This window comes from Stenella coeruleoalba (genome assembly GCF_951394435.1).
Source record: "Stenella coeruleoalba genome assembly, chromosome: 3".
NCBI classification, from domain to species: domain Eukaryota; kingdom Metazoa; phylum Chordata; class Mammalia; order Artiodactyla; family Delphinidae; genus Stenella; species Stenella coeruleoalba.
Genome location: NC_137148.1, coordinates 58924511 through 58942232, shown reverse-complemented (window position 1 = coordinate 58942232; position 17722 = coordinate 58924511). Strand labels below are relative to the sequence as shown.

The 17722-nt window shown below is 35.6% G+C and overlaps 1 protein-coding gene across 4 annotated transcripts in view; it reads left to right on the top strand.

Annotated features, from left to right (window-relative positions):
* The window catches only part of ANKRD31 (ankyrin repeat domain 31), a 129833-nt gene that overhangs the window by 9272 nt on the left and 102839 nt on the right, over window positions 1–17722 (top strand). For all 4 annotated transcript variants that reach the window (XM_079918339.1, XM_079918337.1, XM_079918338.1 and 1 more), the window contains exons 3-6: window positions 3025–3125; window positions 10795–10835; window positions 14465–14541; window positions 16061–16104. In XM_079918339.1, the coding sequence (XP_079774465.1) occupies window positions 3025–3125; window positions 10795–10835; window positions 14465–14541; window positions 16061–16104 (263 nt within the window). The remainder of the gene's footprint in view (window positions 1–3024; window positions 3126–10794; window positions 10836–14464; window positions 14542–16060; window positions 16105–17722) is intronic.

The following is a 17722-nucleotide window of genomic DNA, read 5'->3' as shown; positions in this document are numbered from 1 at the left end:
TTTAAGCACTTCTGGAAAAATCTATCACTAATTGTTACAGTTCAAAAAGATCAATTCTGCAGTAGCTGTTCAAATTGTAGGTTATTTCCTTTTATGATTTCTTCCTGTGAGCCATTTTTTATTGGAGGATGTCTGGAAATAGGTGTAGAATGGAAGGAAAATCTCCTAAACATCATGAAAATCTTCTTGTGTGTATACACTTGTCCCTTGGTATCGATGGAGGATTGATTCCAGGAACCCCGGTATACACCCAGATCCTCAGATTCTCAAGTCCCATAGTTGGCCCTCCCTATCTGTGGATTGCACATCCACAAATTCCACCAGCCGCAGATTGTAAGCATAGTACACGATATGGTCTGCGGTTGGTGGAATCTGTGGACGCCATACCCATGGATATGGAGGGCCAAATATATGTCTATGAAAAAAAAAATCCTTGTTTAAGTGGACCTGCATAGTTCAAGCCCACTGTAGTTCACAAAGTCTTCACTGTACTTCCTCTCACCTGATACCCCAGCGGCAAATTACAGCTTCTTCTTGGAGTAGTTTTTCCTACATGTAATTGGAAGGGATAGTGTGTAATATTGGTCTCCAGAATGTGTTCTTATGATACATAAAATGACACTAGGAAGAAGTTAGAGATCTGTTTCAATATTCCAACCAAGTTTTTTCCCTTCCCTTCCCTTCCCTTGCTTCCCCAAATGGATAGACCTTAATTATTTTTGCCAATTTTTAAAAGTATAAAATATTTTTTAAATGTAAAATTATATAATGCAGAAAGTGAAAGATCTCATCCCCTTCTCTTCCCTGTAATTCCACTCCCAACAATTGGCAGTGTTTAGTATTTGTGTTTCTTTCCAGACTTTTGCATACCAATATATATATCTTTTTTCATAATTAGTATTGTACTACATGTATTATTTCTTTGTTATATTGATCTACCTCAGCCTGTTAAATTGCTGCTTTTATTCCATTGTATGAATGTACCATTTAATGATTTGATTATGTTTGATGTTTCTCAGTATTATATCTTTGCCTACTTTTCTGATTATTTCCTTAGAGTAACTAGCTAAAGTTAGATTTGCTTTAAAGGATGAGCACATGTCAGACCTTGACATATATTGCCCCCTAAAATAGATGACTTTTTCCCTCTAGATCCAACACAGGACATATGCAATCTTTGCCAAACTGGTGAATAAAACATATCTGATTATTTTAATTTGCATTTTTGAAGAATGCCAAGGCTAGGCATGTTTTAATATTGACCATTTATAGTTTTTTTTTGTGTGTGAAGTGCCTTAATGTCTCTTATTCTCGTTTTATTGTTAATTTATAAGAGCATTTTATATATTAAAGATAGCAAAACTTTGTTGTATGTACATTGTAAATAGTTTTATCCAGTTTCCTAGTTATTATTTAATGTTATTCATGATATGTTTTGTAGTACAGAAATTAAAAATTTTTATATAATAAAATCTGTCAGTCTTTTCTTTCAAGGTTTCTTTTTTCAAACTTAGAAATATTTTACCTATCTCAAGACCATAAAAATATTTTCTTTATCTTTTTTTCCATTTATTATATTTATTGTTTTTACTTTTATGTCTTTAATATTTTTAGAATAATTTAGCATATGGGGGGTAGGTAGGGTAGGTCTCTAACTTCATTTTTTTCAAATGATTAACTAATTGCCCCAGTTTTATTTATTGAATGTCATCTTGTTGCCACTGTTTAAAATACCATTATTGTTATATATTAAATTCCCAAATATATTATAGGTCTGTTTCCCACTTTTTGTTTTGTTTCACTGATATATTTGATTATTTCTACTTCTGTGCCATCACTACATTATTTTATCAGCCTTAGATTTTAATACATTTCCATATCTTGGAGGGAACATATTCTCCTACACAGAGTAGTTGGCTTGCAGCATACATCCTAAGCTTCTTTGGTACAAACAGCAAGCTCTTTGGTACAAATAGTATGAGACTTCAGCCACTGTGAGCTTCCAGCTTACCCTCCTTCATATTTTGTCTGTGGGATTTACTCTGAGCTAGGTGGTTTTCTGGGATTCTGATGGAAGAATTCCATATACTGGTTACTTCTGAGGGAGCCCCTCCTTTTCCTATGATGAGTGACAAGCTGCTAACCAGGGTTTGGTTTCCCTCTAATCCATTCCCATCTTCTATATTTTTTATTTTATATATATTTTTTATTTTATATTTCCTTTTTCCCATTGCTGCTTCAGATTTTTTTTTAAAACTAATTTCTTTGGATTCTTTTTGGGAACTCGGAAGGGAAGAAAAGTTAAATATGGGCTAAATTTGCTGTCTTGAAAATTCTGACTCTTCTTGAATAATATATTAGCATTATGAGTTTTTAAAAATGACTTAAAATGGAAAAAGAAAGTGTTCTTTCTAGCAGGGTTTAAGTCTGTACAATTTTCTTTATATATCCTTTGCATTCATTCATCCTGGGACAAAGAAATATCAAGTATTATTTCATTCAGCATCGTGTATACGTTTCTTCTTAAATTTAAAAACCTTGACGCATAAAAGTGGCAGTTAGGAAATTATGATTTACAAAATGATTTTTTAAATTTATTTATTTATTATTTATTTTTGGCTGCGTTGGGTCTCTGTTTCTGTGCGCAGACTTTCTCTAGTTGCGGCTAGCAAGGGCTACTCTTGTGGTGCGCAAGCTTCTCTTTGTCGTGGCTTCTCTTGTTGCAGAGCACGGTCTCTAGGCGTGTGGGCTTCAGTAGTTGTGGCACGCGGGCTCTGGAGCACAGACTCAGTAGTTGTGGCGCACGGGCTTAGTTGCTCTGCGGCATGTGGGATCCTCCCAGACCAGGGCTCAAACCTGTGTCCCCTGCATTTGCAGGAGGATTCTTAACCACTGCACCACCAGGGAAGTCCCGTACAAGATGATTTTTAATGACATTTTGCAGTGTCTATAAAATCCTTGGGTCATTGTTAAAGCAGAGCAACAAAACTATTGCAAATGATTTATGATTATATTTCATTCTAGGCACTCCAGAGATTCAACTTGAATTCAAACTCAGAGAGGATCCACAAGAGCAACTGAATAAAAATCAGATGATGCCTATTAGTGAGGATGCAGTCTTACAGGTATGTAGTATATTGATTAAATACATACTTATTAAAAATTGGTAATGCTGTTTGAAATAGGGGCAAATTACTAATGATTAATTCTATTTGTCTATTATTTTACTTCTTTCTTTTCTTACTCAGCTTTTTCCCTTTTCTTCACCAGTCATTCTGTTTCTTCACTGCAACTTCAGTAAAAGCCAAATGTTTTAGGCCCTCTTTCCTTTATTTATTTCTCTTTCTGGTAGAGACGTGGAATTGAGAAGGTTAAAATAGGCTAAAATAGGATATAATAATTACAGTTTCATCTCCATTGTGTGTCAGAGGTCACCTTAAATTTGTGAAGAAGATACTAGTCTGTGTAGTATAATTTGAGATATGGGCCACTGAAAGACCCTTCTATTGTCGTGTGTGTGTGTGTGTGTGTGTGTGTGTGTGTGTGTGTGTGTGAGTGCATGTGTGTGGGCACACACTTAGATACACAAATTTTCACTTGTTTCTTTTTAATGCAGTCACCATGGCGAAAGGTAAGGGATGATTCATTTAGCACCTTGGCATAAATAAGTTAGCTAACCAGAGATAACTACAGAGTCTTAAGGAATAGAACGGAGAATACATTTATTTTAATAGCAGAAACTGACAGCAGTTCCAAAGAGTGACCATGCGGGTTTATTTCATATTGTACCTAGGAAGGTGTATCAGTTGAATTATATCTAGTCAAAAGAGTAAAATTCAACACCAAATATTTTTTTAAAGCTGAGGTGTCCATATTTAGTTTCTACTAATTTGTTGAAATATCATTTTTGTAACTTCTGATTTAAGAAAAATAATTTTTTTCCCTTTAGCTTCAATAACTGTGAAATAGGAAATAAAAATTAACTGTTTTCAATTTATCTGAGAAACATTTACCATGTGAAAATTGTATCAGGCTCTAGATTGTACCTCAGAACGGTGATTTTGAGAGCTTGATTACCAAACTTATTTGGATAGTGTTGACTTAAAAAATTGCACAAAGTGAGAGTTACGAGGTAAGTTTTATTTGGGGCAAAAGGAGCACTGCAGCCCGGGAGACAGCGTTTCAGATAACTCTGAGAAACTGCTTTGAGGAGGCGAGGGGAAGAGCCAGGATAAATAGGAGTTTTGCAACAAAGGGCAGGTAGTCGGGGACATTAAAAGATTATTGTTAATGAAAGAAAGCCAGATATCTCAAGTTAAGGAATTTAGATCTTTTCTGTGTATGGGAAGATGCCAGAGTCTGGGCTCGTTGAAATCATTCCTTTGATGTGAACCTCAGCTCTCTGGGGCCGGTATCCTGTATTTTCACATGCTGAGTTTCCTCAGGGCTCACCGCAGGGAGTGGCTGCAGTCTGATGGCTGCTAGATGGCAGGTATTCTTTTCAGCCCTGAGTTTCCTCAGGGCTCACTGGCTCACGTTGGATGGTTGCAATCATTGATGACTGTGACATCCTTTGTTTATCGATACGGCAGGAAATATTCCATTTATAAATATTCCATTCCATTTATAAATATTCCATTTATTAGTAGCTTTTTAAAAATATAGACTCTCAGACCCGTATTTGAGTAGAACCTAGGACTGTCCATTTTTCAAAAGCCTCCCAAGTAATTGCTGATGATCAGCTGTTGGAACAATTGTCATAGAGGACTTGAAGAGTTAATGAATGTATCTTTCAAAGATTTTTCATGAGATTGTAACTCAGCCATCTGCTGGTTATGGGCTTGTTGTAAAATTAAGATAAGAAGGATAAATGAAGCACTTGGTATTGGTCCCTCTCTTTTGCCTTCGTGGGAATTCATTGGTAGTAAAATAGATACCTCCTTTAACTTTCCACTGCCCACCCCCCCCCACCGTTTTTGTGTACAGTAAGAGTTAGACCATGTTATCAAAGTGTTAAACATCTGTAGCAAATTTTAATTGATATCAGTTTTTAAATTAACAGATGCTGCTTTCACAGTTTTTTATTTTATTCTTTGAAAATAAACCTTTAGAAATTTAACTATATGAGTAAAATTGATTTTGTCAAATAAATAGAGAGACCAGAAAAGGTGCTTTCCCAGAGTTATTTAAAGAAAAAAATATATATTGTTTCACAACTTCAACCTAATTTTAAGTAAATTCTAAATAATTCAGTTACTAAACAGATTTCTAAATAAATTTTTCTTAAAACTCAGATATAATATTGGTATTCAACTTCAAAACAAACTATTTTAGAAATGATGAGATTGGGATTGACACATATACACTACTATGTATAAAATAAACAACTAATGAGAACCTACTGTTTAGCACAGGGCGTGCTACTCAATGATCTGTGGTGACCTAAATGGGACGGAAATCTAAAAAAGAGTGGATATATGTATATGTATAACTGATTCAGTTTACTGCACAGCAAAAACTAACACAACATTGTAAAGCAACTGTACTGCAATAAAAATTTTTTTTAAAATGATGGAACATTTCAAGTAAGGGCAAACTATGAAGAAATAGAGGATCTTTGGTTTGACATGCACTATGCTAATTTTTTTTTGCAGTATGTGGGCCTCTCACTGCTGTGGCCTCTCCCATTGCGGAGCACAGGCTCCGGACGCACAGGCTCAGTGGCTATGGCTCATGGGCCCAGCAGCTCCACGGCATGTGGGATCTTCCCAGACTGGGGCACGAACCCGTGTCCCCTGCATCGGCACGCAGACTCCCAACCACTGCACCACCAGGGAAGCCCCACTATGCTAATTTTTAAAAACATAGGGAGCAGTCTTTTAAAATATTTCATACTCATCATTTTTATTGGGTCTTGCCGTACCTTTTCTTGTTCTTTATAGGTGCTATGGCAAGCAGTTTTTAAACTTTACATAGAAATTTTAAAAATTTTGTTTGGAGAGTTTAGTAGTATGTATGGAGAGATAATTGGAGACATTACTATCAAAATTAGGAGGTATGATAGTTAATTTTATATGTCAACTTGTCTAGGCCATCAGGTGCCCAGATAGTTGGTCAAACATTATTCTGGGAATTTCTTTGAGGATGTTTTTGAATAACATTAACGTTTAAATCACTGGATTTGGGTAAATCAGATTGCCCTTCATAACGTGGGTGGGCCTCATCCAACCAGTTGAAGGCCTATATAGAACAAAAAAACCAGCTTCCCTAAGCAAGAGAGAATTATCCAGCAGACAGCCTTTGGACTTTATCTATACCATCAGCTTTCTTGGGTCTTGAGCCTGATGGCCCACAGTGTAGATCTGGACCTGCCAGTTTCCATAGTTACATGATCCAGCTCCTTACAATAAATCTCTTTCTATGTATAAACATATCCTGTTAGTTCTGTTTCTCTGGAGAACCCTGACTAATATAGCAGGCATCATTGATCTTACTATAATTGTTTTTGAATACTGGAAAATACTTGTTTGATAGGGAACAATGATTAATTCAATCTTGTGATTATTACCATCAGGCTGCTTCTTCCATCTTCTACTCACGGAAATGCTGTCTAAGAGGTATGAATCCAGGTTGAATTCACTTTTCCTCTCCGTTAAGCAGCTTCCACCTTCCACCCTTATCCATATGTGGTGGTGAAATCAGTTAAAATGAACATTTAAGAGAACCTTGAAAGGGAAACAAACAAGCACAGGCTTGTTCGACAACTGTGTAATGGAAGAAGGATCATGGTTGGCAAGACCAGAGCCCATGGAGAGATTATGTATATATGTACTGCAGGGTCTTTTTTCTTTTTTAATTTATTTTATTGAAGTACAGTTGATTTACAATGTTGTTAATTTCTGCTGTACAGAAAAGTGATTCAGTTATATATATATGTATATATATACACACATATGCACACACATATTCTTTTTCATATTCTTTTCCTTTATGGTTTATCACAGGATATTGAATATAGTTCCCTGTGCTATATAGTAGGACCTTGTTGTTTATCCATTCTATATGTAGTAATTTGAATCCTGCAGGGTCTTTTTAAGCCCCAGTAGGCAGGTAATATTCTCTCTTGCTAGCTACCTCTCTGATTCATGAAGAGCTGGACCACTCAAATTCAAGGTGAGTTTTCAAAACTTAGGGAACCCCTTGACTCTATTATGCTGATCATTAATGTCTTTGATATCCTTTTCCTGACTAACCCATCCTGACCTGCTTTAATTCTTAGGGTCCTAGAATTGCTGTCTCTGCCCAGAGTTGCAATTGCTTAGGAATATTTTGGGAAGGAATGGATGAAAACAGGTCTTTGGCACCTGACTCAGCCAGAGTAAAGATATTTCTCATTCAGTGGTTGAATAACTTTGTGTTTAAGTTGTATTTAGATACTACTCAGTGGAGTTTAAAATGATCATTTTAGCATTACTAACACTGAAGCAATGTAGAGATGGTACCATATGTCCAGATCAAACTCTCTAAAAGACAATCATGTGGATATTTGGAAATAATAAAAAATATTTGTATAGATAACCAAATTTGGCTACCTCAGTCTGAGAGAAAGGTATTTTAAGCAAACATTATCAATAATTCATCAAGATCACTAAAACGCTGAATATCAGGAATGTGTATTCTGTTCTGTGGAATGTGAGGATAGTTTGTGTGAGACATCTCATGCCTCATGGAGAGCCAAGGTTGGTCAGGCTGATCAGGTTGGCCAGGCTTCCATTTCTCTCCCAGTAATCCATGATTCAGTTGAAGAAAATGATCTCAGATAGTAGAGTATTGTTTTTTGGTTAAGGATATATAAACAGATTTGCTCCTTTCCCAGATCCTCTAAATTGATACAATTAATTTAAACCTTCTTTCACCTCTCACACCACACCCCCAACAGATTTTTTTTTTTAAATGTCTGCACTTTATTGCCCTCGTAGGGGCAGGAGAAAAATGTCTCATGTATCAAAAGCATAGATAGCAATTTGTACCCCTTAAGAAAGAATTGATTGAAGTGTATCCTTACATTTTGTTAATCAACAAATGAACAGCTCCAACCCCCATTATATTCCAAGGCATTACCTCCTGAGGGGTATTTCTGCCTATGGAAGAGGAAAAAAAAATCAGCTGTCAGGAGCAAACTTTCTTCTTACTTGCTCTCTTATCTTTTGTATTTTCCTTATGTGGGTAGGGTCAAATGAAAAATTAGCCCTCAGTTGGAAAATTCACTGGTCCTTTAGTAAGATGAATGAAATGAGTGTTACAGATACTTGAATGAATTGCTTTGTGAAGACTCAGAAATACCAAGTAAGTACATAAGTGTACCCTGTTTAATTAATCCTTGGGAATACCTAGGTTTACTTTCTTTTTTATAAATTTACTTATTTATTTGTCTTATTTGTGGCTGTGTTGGCTCTTCGTTGCTATGCGCAGGTTTTCTCTAGTTGTGGCGAGCGGGGGCTACTCTTTGTTGCGGTGCGCGGGCTTCTTACTGCAGTGGCCTCTCTTGTTGCAGAGCACGGGCTCTAGGCACGCGGGCTTCAGTAGTTGGGGCGCATGGGTTTAGTTGCTCTGCGGCATGTGGGGTCTTCCCGGATCAGGGCTCGAACCCTAGTCCCCTGCATTGGCAGGCAGACTCTTAACCACTGCGCTACCAGGGAGGTCCGTAGGTTTACTTCTTGAAATTCCTTCTTCACTCTGGACCTCTGAGCTTTTTGCAATGTCTGCTTAGGAAGTATGTATATGTGGAACCAATGTGATAACCTTGAGCACTATAAGGATGCACTATCAATAAATAACAATGAACATTATTAATTGGAGAGGATTTAAGTTCTCAAATTACTTTGTGTTTTCTTATTATTATGGCTGTTTCAGTGATCAAAAATGCTTGGAAGTTCAGGCTAAATGGCTTTACATATTTTTAGAAAGCTTTATTATTGATCATAGAAACAAACATAGAGGGTACCCCAAAGAGAGATCTTTTTGTAAAGATCTTGATACTAATAAGATATTTAAGGTAAGAATTCCTTTTAAAGCGATGAAAGCCAGTGTGCTGTGAAATCTTAAAATGGAAACATTTTATCAGAACATTTTAATCTTTTTTGAAAGGGACACAACAACTTCAGATTTTCTGGCATGACTTGAGAATTAGGCAGAATCCATTAAGCATTTAACACTGTAACACAAAGGTTGTATGATTTTTGGCCCTCAGGAGAAATATTAGAACTCAGAACCTGACAGGAGTGGCTCATCAGGACTATTATGGATTAATGAACTAAGAAAAGGGAAATGCTAGGAATAAAAAGAAGGAACACTCCCTTTCTCTTTACCTAAGTTCCACAAATCCTTTTACAGAAAGAAATTAAAACAAAATACTAAACATAAGAGCCAAAACTATAAAACTCTTAGAAGAAAACATAGGGGGAAAGTATCATGACATTCAATTTGGCAATGATTTCTTGGCTATGAAACCATAAGCAACAAAATAAAAAATAGATAAGCTAGATTTCGTGAAAATTAAAAACCTATGTGCATCAAAGGACACTATCAACAGAGTGAAAAGATAACTCAAAGAAAGGGAGAAAATATTATTTGTAAATCATATATCTGATAAAGGATTGATACACAGAGTATATGGAGACTCTTATAACTAACAACAACAAACAACTAATTAAAAAATGGGCAAAGGACATAAATTGACATTTAGTAAAGAAGATATAGGGAATTCCCTGGTGGTCCAGTGGTTAGGACTTGGCGCTTTCACTGCTGGGACCCAGGTTCGATCCTTGGTTGGGGAACTAAAATCCCACAAGCCACTGCAGCGTGGCCAAAAAAAAAAAGAGACATACAAATGGCTAATAAGCATATGAAAAGATACTCAGCATCTTTAACCATTATGGAAATGCACATCAGAACCATGATGAAATACCATCTCACACTCATCAGGATGGCTATTACCAAAACAAAATTAACAAGTATTGATGAGAATATGGAAAAATTGGAATTCTTGCTCATTGCTGGTGGGAAATGTAGAATGAAATGGTACAGCTGCTATGGAAAATGGTATGGTGATTCCTCAAAAAATTAAACATATAATTACCATATGATCCAGAAATTCCACTTCTGGTTATATACCCAAAATAAGTGAAAGCAGGGACTCGAAAATATATTTGTATACCCACACTCATAGACGCATTACTCACAATAGCCAAAAGGTGGAAGCAACCCAGGTGTCCATTAATAGATGAGTAGATAAATGAAATGTGGTACATACATACAATGGAATATTATTTAGCCTGAGAAAGGAAAGAAATGCTGATACATGGTACAACAAGGATGAACCTTGAAGACATCATTACTAAGTGAAATAAGCCAGTCACGAAAGGACAAATATTGTATGGTTCCTTTTATATGAGGCACTTAGAGTAGTCAAAACAGAGACAGAAAGAATCATGGATGCCAGGGGTTGGGAGAGGAGTAAATGGGGAGTTAGTGTTTAAATAGGTATGGACTTTCAGTTAGAGAAAATGAAAAAGTTCTGGAAATGGATGTTGGTGTTGATTGTACATCAACGGGAATGTTCATAATGCCACAGAACTTTAAATGGTCAAAACGGTGAATTTTATGTTTTACATATTTTACCACAATAAAAAAAGATACTAAGAAAGAATAACATATCTTAAATGTTAAATTTTTAGCTTGTTGTATTAGCTTAGTATTCCTCAGTTGGAAAAAACTACTGTTCTTTCTTTCTAGCAACCTCAAGATGAAATGGAACAAAATGAAGCTCTGTTACAGTAAGTATAATGATTTTGGGCATTATTATATTATAGATATTTTTTGTCATTTTACACATATAAAATAAGTGTTCTTTTTCTTAAGAGTTTTAGAGTTACTGTATATTTTTGAATAATTGTCCCTTTAGCAACATAAATATATGTTATTTTACAAACACTGTAGATAAGTTTCATTGCATGAGAAAGACTGAATCAGTTGATTCTCTAATATTACTTAAAAAGCAAATTCATAGCATAGCATGAGGGAAGAATTTGTAGAGCTTATTGAAATTAGACTTTCATAGAACTATTATACTTAAAGAGACCTTATCCTTTCAATTTTTTTATAAACAATGGTTCTCAAAGTAAAGCCTGTGGACCCCCTGGGAGTCCCTGAGGCTCTTCCCAGAGGATCTGTGAGGTCAAAACTATTTTCATAATAATGCTAACACATTATTTGCCTATTTTATGGTATTGACATTTGCACTTACGGTGCTAAAGCAAATGGTGGATAAAAAGCTGGAGCCTTAGTAGGCATCAGGGCAGTGGCACCAAATAGGACTGGTAGTCACCGTATTTTTCACAGCCATGTACTAGCGGTTTAAAAAAAAAAAAGCCAGTTTTACTTAGTGCATTTGATGAAGCAGAAAAGTTATTAGTTTTATTAAATTTCTACCCTTGAATATATATCTTTTTACGCTTCTGTGTAAAGTGTGATAGTTGTCTTAAGAGCACTTGTGCACTTGTTTGAGTTATAAGATAAGTTAAAAAAAAATAGTTTCACCTTTTTTTTTAACTTGGGAGAATAACTAACAAACTGTTTATTCACAGTGGAGTATATGGCAGACATTTTCTTGAACTTTGGTAAGATCAGTGGAAATATTTACAAAGGTGACCTTTTTGAGATTTTTATGATGAAACAGATCAATATAGGGAAGAGCTGCATAACTCAGCAAATCAGTATTTTCTGAAAGACCAATGCATAATGTCACAGCATCACCCACAGACAAGTAAAAGATCCGTTCAAAGTGCAGCGTAGACCAATATAAAAGTTCATTGATTTTGTTTCAATTTTCACATTTCCAGTAACCTTTAAGGAAATTATTGCTTTTAGAGTTTTGGTATGTTATCTAAAAAGAATATGCACTATTATCCCAAAAGGCTGCTAAAGTACTCCTTCCTTTTCCAACTGCATATCTGTATAAGACCAGATTTTTGTAATATACTTCAAATAAAAAAATATATCACAGGGCTTCCCTGGTGGCACAGTGGTTGAGAGTCCGCCTGCCGATGCAGGGGACACGGGTTCGTGCCCGGTCCGGGAGGATCCCACGTGCTGTGGAGCGGCTGGGCCCGTGAGCCATGGCCGCTGAGCCTGCACGTCCGGAGCCTGTGCTCCGCAACGGAAGAGGCCACAACAGTGAGAAGCCAGCATACGGCAAAACAAACAAACAAACAAACAAACAAAAAAATATATATATATGTATCGCAAAAGATTGAATGTGTTATAGCAGTTCAGGTGGCAGCTGTCTTGCATTAAGCCATACATTAAAGAGATTTTTTAAAATGTGAAACAGTGCCACTTTCTCACTAAATTTTTTTTCATTTTGGAAAATACAAAAATGTTTCATAACAATATAATAATATATTGGATTATTACTGTTACTTAAAAATTAATGATTATTTAACATTTTTCTCCATTTTAATTTCTAATATGTAAATATAAATAAATAGAAGCCACATGAACAAAAGCTCTTTGAGTTCCTCACTAAGTTTTAAGAGTGTAAAGGAGTCCAAAGACCAAAAGTTTGAGAATCACTATTTTAAAATAATCCTTTTACTGAATATATCAGCAATATAAGTTCATCTACAGAAATGGAAAAAGAGAAAAGACTAAGAAAGACTAATGCAGCATCCATGGTCTCACAGCCTGGAGAGAACCATTGTTAACATTTTGGTACATTTTATTTTAGGCTTTCTATATATTTTTGTTTTGTTCATATTTTCTACAAAATTGGGATTATTCTGCAGATACTTTTGTTTCCTGTTTTTTTTCTTTCTTTCTTTCTTTTTTTTTTGGCCACACCATGCAGCTTGTGGGATCTTCGTTCCCTGACCAGGGATTGAACCCATGCCCCCTGCAGTGGAAGCCCAGCCTCCTAACCACTGGACCACCAGGGAATTACCCCGTTTTCAAATTTTAAGTAGTGTTTATCATAATTATTATTTCACATCATTAATATTTTGTAAAAACATGAATTTTAATGACCTCATAATATTTCATTGTATAACTTACTATACTGTAATTCATTTAATCATTTCGCTAATATTGGACATGTATGTTGTTTGCAGTCTTGCCTAATATAAATAATTATTTTTTAATACCTTAGATGAAAGTTTGCTCTATTTTCAAAACTTCTGTGTTAAATTCTCTTTTATAATTAAGGAAAAAATTCTGCTGTTGATTCAAACTACGATTTTGTTTTATTTTAAATCAGCTTGTACTCAAAGAATCATGCTTTAGGGGAAAAAATGGCATTCTTTTCTATTTGCCTCATAGAAATTATTCTATATGAGCAGATTCATTTTCAAGATAGCTTATACTGATCACTTCTATTTTTTTAGGCAGGAGAGAATGTTCAATTTATTATTCTTGCTTAGGATTCAAGTAGCTATGCCTGGTTCATAAAAACTGTTCTTAAAACAATTGGAACAAGAGGCTTTTTTTTTTTTAAAGGAAGATATCTTGATTGCGTTTGTATAGTAAATTAGATTGAGAAAAAATAGTTAACTGATTGCTTTTCTTCAATCAACTTTTTTTAAACATCTTTATTGGAGTATAATTGCTTTACAGTGTTGTGTTTTTCTGCTGTATAACAAAGTGAATCAGCTATACATATACATATATCCCCATATCCCCTCGCTATTGCGTCTCCCTCCCACCCTCCTTATCCCACCCGTCTAGGTGGTTGCAAAGCACCGAGCTGATCTCCCTGTGCCATGCACCTGCTTCCCACTAGCTGTCTATTTTACATTTGGTAGTGTATATATGCCAACGCTACTTTCTTACTTCGTCCCAGCTTACAGTCAACTTTTAATTATCCCAGGGTAGATGATCAAAATTGTAGATTAGGCTTGACCTTTATTTTGCTCACAACCTCTTCCCTTCAGTAGTTCCTACCTTTTTTTCCCCTGCTGTGAAATACAAGAAAGGTAAATAATGTCTGAGAATTTTCTCATGAGTGACTTTCACTTACATCTCAAGCTATAATGACAAACTTTCAGTGTATTTGAGGATTTAAGTAGTCAAGCTTCATAAATTAGGACCAATTTTTCTCTCTCACTCCACCTTTCTATTTGGTAGACAGTCATCTCCAAAGTTACTTTCAGACCTAAATGTAGTTTAGCTTGTCTACACTCCTAAAGTTCATTCCTTAATTTTTTTGGCTCTCTCCATTTTTGCAGCCATTTGAAATTTAAATGTTAACAAATTGCTAGTAATTGGAGCAAAAGAAGTTGATCCTATTTGAAATTCCTTTAAATTAAAAAGAAGTTTAAATTGTATCTGAATGAGAAATAGTGGGGTTTTTTCCATTTGAAACTTTATATGTATTTATTAATTAATTGATTGATTTTTTTTTTTTTTTTAGGATTAGAAAAAGTTGTCCAGCGTTCACTGTGTCATTTCCCCAGGCTGAACTTTCACTGAACCACCAGAGTATTCAAGGTACACTTTGATGAGTAGAGTCATATAAAGTGAATTTGTCTTTGCCTAAAAATAGAAGGCTTAATTAGATATGGATTTATTTACAACTAGGCTGGTCTACTATACATTGCTTCCATACATTTTTACATATGAAATCAGTGTTGCTGTTGACCTTGGAATCATGCTGCTTAAAGTTGCCCATATGCGAAGAGCTCAGGTGCAGTCAATACCTACTCCTCCACATCTACTTTTTTGACTTATAATTTGGGGGCTCAAATTTGAAAACAATGTTTGTTTTCTCTATTCATAGCATTCTTAATATGTATGTCATGTCTTTCTTGACTGGCAGTTAGGCAGGCCATTTACTTGATTTCAGCTGTATTAGAGGGTAGCTGTCTTTCACTTTGAAGTGCCACCTATGTATGTTGTATGACAGTGTAGTAAATATTCTTAGTGGTCATTGAAACTTTGTATTATAAGAAAAGGCACAAGGACGTGATACTTGAAGTTGAAAAGCTAAGTTTTAAAATCTCTGTCTTCTGATCTGTTGCTACTACAACAATAGCAGTACCACTTAACGCCATCACCAACTCTTGCATGCCCTCCTAGTGCCTGGATTTTGGTCTGTAATATTATTTATTCATTATTTTAACAAATATTTATTGAGCCTGCTAAGTGCCAGGTGTATGGGTGCTATGGGTGTACAAATGCCAAGCAAACCAGGGATCCTAAAAGGATAGCTGATCTGTCTTGGAGCTTGAAGATATTAGGATGGATCTGAAAATCTTACCATTGTTGGAAAACAAAAATGCTTTCAAGGATGTCAGGGGGCAGTGCTAAAAGGATAAAGAGCTAGGTCAGTTGTGCTCCCACTGGCCAACCTGTGACAAATTAGCTGGGGAAAAAAACTAACATGATTTTGGTTCATGGAAATAAGTTTGTGAAAAAAAAATCATGAGTTCATAATGATACTCAAAAAATGTTAGTAGTGTTCAAAAGGTAGTCTAAATACAGGGAAAAAAAGCAACTATCGTAGAATGTTTAAAAATTTTTAATAACTTTAAGAAATAGAGACTTGTTGATACATGTACCTTTAGGACATCTCCTGATTCCTTTTGGCCGCTACATGAATGTTTCTTTTTATGCCTAACTCAACAGCATGAATTCATTTAAATTCTGTTACCCATAATGGAGATGATAATGACACAGAGAAAGTAGATATGATTTTTCCATGTAGTTGCGAATACTTAGGATAACTCAGCCAAAGTAGAGAGGTTGGTTTTTAACTAAACTAATTCCAAACAATTATAATATTACCTGGCTTCATGTGAAATATTTTTTTAAGGAATGGAAGAATTTCATAATTTTATTGCCAACATACTTTTATATCAATAAATTGGTATAATATTTATTAAATATTTGATATATCACATGAATGAGGGAGTCATTTCAAGTTATATGATTAAGAAATGCTGAGTGAGACAATATGTTTTAATGCTTTAATAAAACTGGAATGAAAACATATAATGTTATCTTCTAGGACCTGAGGCTGAAGATCCTAAAGTGTTAACACACCCAGAAAAGGTTGGTCTGTATAATAGAAATTAGCTATTCAAATCTTGGGTTTAGATTTTTTTAAAAACATTATGTTGCTTAAAGTATCAAGTTCATTTAAGTTTTCCCCTAGGCAGGAATATGACTAAACCATTTCAATAGATAGAATTGTGTAACAACCCATTTCAGTGTTTTTGTTTTTTTTTAAGGGGAATAATTTTCCAGTACTTTTCTCGTAAACTCTTGTATATCTGTCTTTGGAATAAAGCGGGCTTTCACTGTTCACAGGGTTTTTTGCGAGTTGCAAAAAATTTTTCCCTGCATTCCCGCATTCAGTCTGGGCTGCCACAGTCAGACAGAAAGCGCGAGGACACGTTTCTTACATCTGTCGTGGAGACCCATTTCAGTATTTATTCTTCCTTATCTCTAATGAAATAGAATTTTCTTGATCTGTTTCTTGTCTAGCATTATAAGTCTTTTATTCTTTATCTAGAGGAGAAGCATATAATTTAATATCAAACTAGTTGCTGAGATGTAATAGCAAAAATGCCTTCTGTTGCTTTGTCTATTACCCTTGTTCCTTTAATATTTCCTGCTGGATACTGCTTTCCCATCTTCCAGTTACTAATCAGTAACCATGTACCTGAGGGCTTGTTTTGGCTTTGCTTTCTGCTTGGTGCTATGGGAAATCAGAGGACTATAAGATTGGCTCTGCCCATAACAGACTCCAACAATCAAGGACCTCCCCAGGCCAACCCCGTCATACACCTGTACCTTACTTCATCTCAGGTATACCTTACACATTCCCACCTCCATGCCTTTGTTTAAGTCAGGAGCCAGAAAGCAAGGGAAAGAGCATAAAATTTGGAACCACATAGGTTGTGTTCCAAGGGCAAGTGTGTCATTTACATGTGTAATATACGGAAAGTGATACTCATTTCATAGGATTATAGTGAGGACTGAGAGCAGTGATGGTTCTCGGTGTTTGGTACCTAGTTGGTGCTTAAGAAATACGTGTTTTTCCTACTTTTACGCCTTCACAAATCATTAATTTCTGGCTTAAGTTCCATCTCCTCTTTGGATCTGTCTCAGATGACTGTGGTGATCTTGACCAAAGTAATTGCTCCCTCTTTAACATTGCTTATTCACTATATCAGTATTTCCCTATCACTTGCCTCCTGTGACATTAATAGATCTTCTGAGAATAAAGGACTTTTTTGAACAAAGAAGTTTAGAAAACACTGTATCCTAAAGTCTCCTCAGAGATTTATAGTGCACGTTTTGAAAAGTCTTGTAGTAAATAAATCTGTTTAACTTTGTTTAACCGAGCATTTTTCAGGCAATCTTGAAAACCCTTCACTGCCTCCCTTTCTTTCCCCCCAGAAAACTTATTCTTGTTACACTAGGGCTATGGTTTATGCCATTCATTTGAGTTCATGCAGTGTTTTTGACATTATTTATAGTTTGTTTATTTATTTATTTTATTATTATTATTTTTTTGCGGTACGCGGGCCTCTCACTGTTGTGGCCTCTCCCATTGCGGAGCACAGGCTCCAGACGCGCAGGCTCAGCGGCAATGGCTCATGGGCCCAGCCGCTCCGCGGCATGTGGGATCTTCCCAGACCGGGGCACGAACCTGCGTCTGCTG